The sequence below is a fragment of the Mobula hypostoma genome, chromosome 3 (genome assembly GCF_963921235.1).
Source record: "Mobula hypostoma chromosome 3, sMobHyp1.1, whole genome shotgun sequence".
NCBI lineage: Eukaryota > Metazoa > Chordata > Chondrichthyes > Myliobatiformes > Myliobatidae > Mobula > Mobula hypostoma.
In genome coordinates, this window is record NC_086099.1 from 80,322,879 (window position 1) to 80,331,143 (window position 8,265).

General features: G+C 42.2%; 1 protein-coding gene across 1 annotated transcript in view; it reads right to left on the bottom strand.

Annotated features, from left to right (window-relative positions):
- Window positions 1-5,663, bottom strand: part of tbc1d19 (TBC1 domain family, member 19) — a 148,028-nt gene extending 142,365 nt beyond the window's left edge. The window contains exon 1 of the mRNA XM_063043328.1: window positions 5,466-5,663. Within this exon, the coding sequence (XP_062899398.1) occupies window positions 5,466-5,594 (129 nt within the window). The 5' untranslated portion in view covers window positions 5,595-5,663. The remainder of the gene's footprint in view (window positions 1-5,465) is intronic.
- Between the last annotated feature and the right edge of the window lie 2,602 nt (window positions 5,664-8,265).

Consider the following 8,265-nt stretch of genomic DNA (forward strand, 5'->3'; position numbering starts at 1 on the left):
TGTGGTTGAGCCCACTAAGGGAAAGGAAATTCTGGATTGGGTGCTGTATGATAAACCAGAATTGAATAGCGGGTTTAATGTTTTAAAAAAAAAGCCCTTGGGAAGGAATTATCATAATATAATAGAATTCACCCTGCAGTTTGAGAGGGGGAATCTAAAGTTAGATGTATCAGTATTACAGTGGAGTAAAGGGAACTACAGAGGCATGAGAGCAGAGCTTGCCAAAGTTGATTGGCGGGGATGACAGTAGAATATCCATGGCTGGAGTTTCTGAAGGCACAGGATAGATGCATCCTAAAAGGAGGATGAGACAACTGTGGCTGACAAGGGAAGCCAAATACAGCATTAAAGCAAAACAGAGGGCATATAATTTAGCAAACTTCATGGGAAGTTAGAGGATTGGGAAGCTTTTAAAAACCAACAGAAGGCAACTTAAAAAATGCCATAAGGAGAGAAAAGATGAAATATGAAGGCACACTCATCAACAAAATAAAACAGGATACAAGAAGTTTTTTCCAGATTATAGAAAGAGTAAAAGAGAGGTGACAATGGATATCAGGCCACTGGAAAATGATGCAGGAGAGGTAGTAATAGGGGACAAAGAAATGGCAAACAAATTTAGTAAGTATTTTGCTTCAGTCTTCACTGTGGAAGGCTCTAGCAATATGCCAGATATTCAAGAGTGTCAGGAAGTAGAAGTGAAGGCACTTGGGAAGCTGAAAGGTCTTTAGGTAGACAAGTCACTTGGACCAGTTGGACTACACCCCAGGGTTCTGAAGGAGTAGCTGACGAGATTGTGGAGACATTAGTAATGATCTTCAAGAGGCACTAGATTCTGAAATGCTTCAACAGGACTGGAAAATTGCAAATGTCACTCCACTCTTCAAGAAGGGAGGGAGGCAGAAGAAAGGAAATTATTAGCTCATTTGCCTGTCTTCAGTGGTTGCGAAGATTTTGGAGTCCATTATAAAGAATAATCTTTCATTGTACTTGAAGCCACATGATAAAATAGGCCAAAGTCAGCATGGTTTCCTCAAGGGGAAATCTTGACTGACAGATCTGTTGGAATTCAATGAGGAAATAACAGACAGGTTAGACAAAGGAGTCAGTGGATGTTCTTTACTTGGATTTTCAGAAAGTCTTTGACGAAGTGCCACACATATGGCTGCTTAACAAGATAAGAGCCCATGGTATTACAGGAGTCCCCAGCTTTTCGAACGTTCGCTTTACGAAACCTCACAGTTACGAAAGACCCACATTAGAACCCTGTTTTTGCTTTCAGAAGGTGTTTTCACTGTTATGAAAAAAAATTCAGCGCGCGATAAAAAGCAGCGCACACCCCGAGCAGCCGCTCTCCCCCAGATTGGGAACTGCTTTGCTTTAACACGTGCCTGTGAGCAGCCGTTTGCAAGATGAGTTCTATGGTATCGGAAAAGCCTGAAAGGGCTCGTAAGGGTGTTACACATACGGTAAAACTAGACATAATTAAGTGTTTCGATCGTGGTGAACGAAGTAAGGACAAAGTGAGTTTGGCTTGAGGAAGCTGACGAACATGATGTTGAAGAGGTTTTGGCACACCATGACCAAGAACTGATAGATGAAGAGCTGATGCAATTGGAAGAAAAAAGGACAGTAATCAAAACCAGATGAGTAATGATAAAGTACGACTTTAATTTTGAAAGGGTACATCAGTTTAGGAGATATTTGCAGGATGGTTTGAGTCCTTATTAAAGAACTGTTGATAGAAAACTGCTCGAGGCTCAGCAGTCAAGCAAGCCTTCCACATCAGCCACAGCAGACGACGAACCTCGACCTTCGATATCAAGGTGGGCAGAAATAGAAGAAGATAAGCTGCCTGCTCTAATGGAAACAGACGACGAGATGACACCCCAGTATCCCACCAGCCCAACCCCCAGGCAACGGACAGATACCGATTCGCGGAGAATGCAATGGTAGCCGGGAGGTACACAGCACATCTTTAAGAAAAAAGCCGAAATAAACATGCTAATTAATTAGGTGCCGCTGACACACAATTGTCGGCCCAGATCAGAGACGACGCAATCGGAAATCGGCACTGATCTGGGCCGATAATTACGTGTCAGGTGGCACCTAATTAATTAGCTTGTTTATTTTGGCTTTTTTCTTAAAGATGTGCTGTGTACCTCCCGGCTACCGCTGGACCCCTGCATGCTTCGGGGCAATGTATCGCTCGGCAGCCTGGAGGGTGGGGGCCACTGCACCACCCAACCTGCGACAATTCGGTCTAACACACCATCATCAGTGTGCTCGGCAAGCTATCTTCCCGATTCCCGTAAGTGATATTACACTGTACATACATTATTTCTACTTTATATAGGCTGTGTATTTTTACATGTTATTTGGTATGATTTGGCAGCTTCATAGCTTAAAGGTTACTGGAGAGAGTGTTCTTGCCAACAGCGCTTGTGTGAGATGTTCTGCCGATGGGCACTTCCGTGAGATTTTCGCTACGGAGAACAGTTCAGTAATGATTGTGGAAAAGTATTTCTACTTTATATAGGCTGTGTATTTAACATATCAATCCTGCTTTTACTATATGTTACCGTTATTTTAGGTTTTATTTGGCATGATTTGGTAGGTTATTTTTGGGTCTGCGAACGCTCACAAAATTTTCCCATATAAATAAATGGTAATTGCTTCTTCGCTTTATGACATTTCAGTTTACGAATCGTTTCATAGGAACGCTCTACCTTCGGATGGCGGGGGAAACCTGTATAGGAAAGATATTAGCATGGATAGAAGATTGGCTGACTGGCAGGAGAGAGAGAGAGCAAGAATAAAAAGGGCCTTTTCTGGTTCACTGCCAGAGACTAGTGGTCAGTATTGGGACCGCTTCTTTTTGCATTTCACGACAATGATTTGGATGATGGAAATGATGACTTTGTGGCCAAGTTATGATCCAAAAATAGGTGAAGGGGCAGGTTGTGTTGAAGAAGCAGGGAGTCTGCAGAAGGACTTAGATGGATTGGGAGAATGGGCAAAGAAGTGGCAGAAGGAATATCATGTTGGGAAATGTACGATCATGCACTTTGGTAGAAGGAATAAAGGCACTGACAATATTCTAAACAGGAAAAAATTTCAAAAAAAAAATCAAAAAACAGAGGTGCAAATGAACTTGAGAGTCCTTGTGCAGGATACCCAGAAGGTTAACTTACAGGTTGAGTTTATGGTAAAGGCGGCAAATGCAATGTTAGCATTCATTTCAAGAGGACTAGAATATAAGAGTGAGGATGTAATGCTGTGTCTCAATAAGGCATTGATCAGACTGCATGGAGTCCTGTGAGCAGTTCTGTGCTCCTTATCTAAGATAAGATGTGCTGGCATTGGAGAGGGACCAGAGGAGGTTCACGAGAATAATTTGAGAAACAAAAAGGCTACATGTGAGGAGCGTTTGATGACTTTGGACCTGTACTTGCTGGAGTTCAGAAGAATATTGGAAAGGAATCTCATTGAAACCTATTGAATACTGAAAGACCTAGATAACATGGATGAGGAGCTGATGTTTCCTACTGTGGAATGGGGGAGCAGACTTGAAGTACCAAATGGCCTAATTCGGCCCCTATGTCTTATGGGCTCTTAATACAGAAAGCACATCTCAACTCATTATGAATGACTGAACAAACCCAAGCAACCAATTATTTTGAATGCCTACAAATATATTCCAAACTATATTTAAAATTGTAAACACAAATAAATTAACAATAAAATTATTCAACGTGCACATAATCCTAACAGCAGAGAATCCAACACTTGAAATTAAACATTTCTCTGGACTAGCCTTCAAATCTGTGACTTCTGATAATCTCGTAGCCTGATTTTGAATAGGTAGTCAATTCAAAATCAAAGTCAGGCAAGCAAGATTATGGAAGATATCATTAACAGTACTATCAGATGGCATTTACAGATCAATAAACTGCTCAGCAATACATCATTTGCATTTCACTTGGGACACCTGCTGAAAGACCAACTTCCTCCTCAGCTTAAGCTTTCTGGCAGAGGCCAGCAGGCTTTTATCCAAGATCTCTCGGTATTTAGCAGCATTCATCTTCCCATCAATCCTGACCAAATTTCCAGCCCTTGCTGCTGAAAAGCATCCCCATAGCATACTTTACAGTAGAGATAGTGTTACCCGGCTGGTGCAGAGTATTAGATTTACACCACATGTACTGCTAAAAAAAAAGCATATCCTTGCCAGTAAAGACTTTGCAAAGTGTCACATAGAAGGTACTGTAAAGATGTGGAAGAAGCTCTTGTGGTCAGATGAGGCTGAAGAGGAACTTTCTGGTCTCAACACTAAGCAGTGCGTGTGTCGTAAATCTAATACTTCGGATGTTAGCAGAATTTAGCACCCTGATTTTGGAATTATTCAACTAAAGTATTATGTTCTTAAGTCTTCAAGCTCAAACTGTATAGGTGGCAACCCTCCTCTGCCGTTTATTTGTTAAAATGTAATAGACTCAACTCTGTGACAGTGATCTTAGATGCCAATTTATATTAGTACCCTAGGTACAGTGAAAAACTTGCCCTGTTAATCATTCGTTACAACAGTGCATTGAGATAGTACAAGATAATGACAGATTGCAAAACAGCATTACAGTTACAGAAACTGCAGTGCAGATAGACAACAGGTGTAAGGTCCTAACGAGGTAGACTATCAAAAGTCCATCTTATCCTACAGGAGGATGGACCTTGAACTGTCCTTGAGCCTGGTGGTGTTTTCAGGCTTCTACAACATAAACACAAGATCCTGCAGATGCTGGAAATCAGTGCATCCAGTACAAAAAATGTTGGAGGAACTTAGCAAGTCAGGCAGCATCTATGGAGGGCAACAAACGTTTCATTCGGCCTGAGACCCTTCATGAGGACTGGAAAGGAAGGAGGTATCTTCTGCTCGATGGGAGAGGGAAAAAGAGAGAATGCCAATGAGAATATGCCCCAGAAACCAATAAACAACCATCTAAAGAAAATGTAAACAGCAAACAAATGCCACCACAATCACGTAAATTGGTTGCAAAGGGTCATATTGCAACATGGAGCATCGATTAATCCTCACTGGGAAAAGGGTACATGACAAGGACAAGGGAGGTCCCGACCAGCCAACGCAATGGACAGACTAACCAGTTCTCAATAAGCAAGGAGAGTCTCAAAAATTCAGCTCTTTCTTCCTCAGTAAACACATGCCCTTCCTCTAGACTTTAAGGAGACAACATCTAGCGCAGTGCGATGTGACAGGGAGCAGCATTCAACAACATTGTATTGTTAGGTGACAGGTGGTGTCGACCAAAGCATCGCTGAAAGAATAACAAATTGGAGCTTCCCGCGATTTTTCTGTTCCACACCGACAGTATTGTCACTGAAGACAGATCTGGGTTCAATCAGGCCTGCATGGGCCCTGACAACAGTCATCCCCGTGTCCCGGCACTCACCCTCGCCTCCCGTTCCAGCTCCGAATGGAGCTGAGATCCCTGTAGGCGTTGCACAATACGAGCAATGGTGACCGACAATTGCCGCTGTTTCAGCTTCGATTCCTCTTCCAGCTCCGATTCTGGCTCCATCCTCAGCTCGAGGAGAGAACACAGCCCCGTCCCCGACCGGCCGGGTCTCGGATCAATCGATTGCCCGCCGTCGCCCAGCAACAACCAATCAACTCTCCGGCTCGCCGTCATCTGGCCACTAACCAGCCAATTGCCCGGCACCATCCGGTAACTAAACAATCAGCATTACCTTACTATAAACTAGTGGCCCGCCCAGCAACCAACTCCCCGCCTCTGTCGCAGGATCTCCCTGCGTACAATTTCAGGAAGCAAGTATCCCCTGTTACCGCATGTTTATGCTGTATTTGTGTAATACTTTTATTTGGTTAGCGTAGTCCCAATGGTTGTTCACAAGAACCACTTTGCAAGCCTATCAACTCTCAATTTTACCTTGCAATAATTCCACAGATGAGAAACATATGGTGCAAAGAAACAATTAGCCGCTATTTTCCCCTGTTGTTACTCATTTGTTAAACAGTCGTCATTAGGGTGAACCCACAAAAAGCATCTGGCCCAGCTTCAAGCAGACTTTGCTTAATACCAGAGCTGAAGGAGAACATGGTAACCTGCCTCGATGACTATCATCCAGTAGCACTAATGTTTTGAGAGGTTAGTGACGAAACATTTTGACTCTGAGAGGCGAATTGGAACATGCTCCAGTTTGCTTACCTGGACAACAGGTCCACAGCAGGTGCCATGTCATTGGCTCTTCATTCAACCCTGGAATATCTGGACAGCAAAGGTGCCTACATTGGGATGCTCTTTATTGACTACCGCTCAGCATTCCCTCAAAGCTAATCAATACGCCTCAATACCTCATTGTGCAATTGTATCTTTTCTTTCCTCACTTGCAGACCGCACTTAGTTTGGATTGGCAACAACATCTCCTCTGCGTTATCCATCAGCATAGGTGCACCTCAAGGCTGTGTCTTAGTCCCCTGCTCTACTCAGTTTACACTTATGACTGTGTAGCGAAGCACAGCTCCAAAGCCATATATGTTTGCTGAAAACACCACTGTCATTGGCTGAACCAAAGGTGGTGACAAATCAGCATATAGGAGGGAGATTTAAAATCTGGCTGAATGGTGCCACAACAACAACTCAATGTCAGCGAGACCAAGGAGCTGATTATTAAGTTAAAGAATGGTGTTCAAGAGCTAGAATCAGAGGTGAAGATGGCCGGCAACATTAAATTCCTCAGTGTTATCTTTTCAAAGGACCTGATGTAAACACTAATGTCTTGAACACAGAACCCTACAAAAAGTAGCAGATGTGGCCCAGTCCATCACAGCTTAAGCACATCCCACCAACCAAGTCATGCTCTCTTCTCGCTGCTGCCATCAGGAAAAAGGTACAAGAGCCTCAGGGCTTACGACACCAGGTTCAGGAACAGTTACTACCCCTCAATGATCAGGCTCTTGAACCAAAAGGGATAACTTCACTCAAGTTCACTTGACCCATCATTGAAATGTTCCCTCAACCTATGGACTGGCTTTCAAGGACTTGTTCGTCTCATGTTGTGATTATTTATTATGTATGTATATAATTATTTATTTGTTATTTCTTTTTGTGTTTTCACAGTTTGTTGTCTTTTGCACACTGGTTGAAATCCCAGGTTGGTGCAATCTTTCATTGATTCTATTCTGGTGTGAATATGCCCACAGAAAATGAGTGTATATGTACTCTGATGATAAATTTACTTTGAACTTTGATTATACATAATTTATAATATAATGACAACAGAGTAAAAGCTGTCTTGGCTTGTATGTATTCAATAATAGGGGTCAAGGGTGATAAACTAAACATCTTTATGGACTACTGTAAAATGCCCTAAAATGTGTGACATTTTGTTTCTTGAGATTGTAGGTGACAGGAGGTGTCAACAAAAGCATTGCTGCAAGGATGATGAATTGGACTTCCCTCAATTTTGGTTCCACAAAGCAAGAATTATCACTGAGTAGTCATCTTTAAATCAAAAAGTGAATATTAAACCATAATGAGTGCAGAACATACTTACTGGCCCCAGATGTAATATACATGGATCAAAGTTCAAACTAATTTTATTATCAAAGTACATATGTCACCATATACAACCCTGAGATTAATTTTATTGTGGGCATACTCAATAAATCTATAGAATAATAACCACAACAGAATCAATGAAAGATCACCGAACTAGGCCATTCAACTAGAGTGCAGAAGACACCAAACTGTGCAAATATAAAAAGAAGAAACAACAATAATAAATAAATATCAAGAACATGAGATGAAGAATCCTTGAAAGTGAGTCCATTGGTTGTGGGAACATTTCAATAATGGGGCAAGTGAAGTTGAGTGAAGTTATCCCCTTCTGGTTCAAGAACTTGATGGTTGAGGGGTAGTAACTGTTACTGAACTTGGACGTGTAAGTCCTGAGACTCTTGTACCTTCTTCCTGACAGCAGCAGCAAAAAGAGAGCATGTCCTGGGTTGTGGGGGTCCCTGATGATGAATGCTGATTTCCTGCGACAACATTTCATGCAGATGTGCTATATGGTTGGGAGAGTTTTACCCGTGATGGACTGGGCTCTGTCCACTACTTTTTGTAGGGTATTTTGTTCAAGGGGATTGGGAGTTTCCATATTGAGTGTTTCAATCATGTTTTAGATGATCTGAGCAATGGGATCAACATGCATGAAACAGTGCATCCTCAC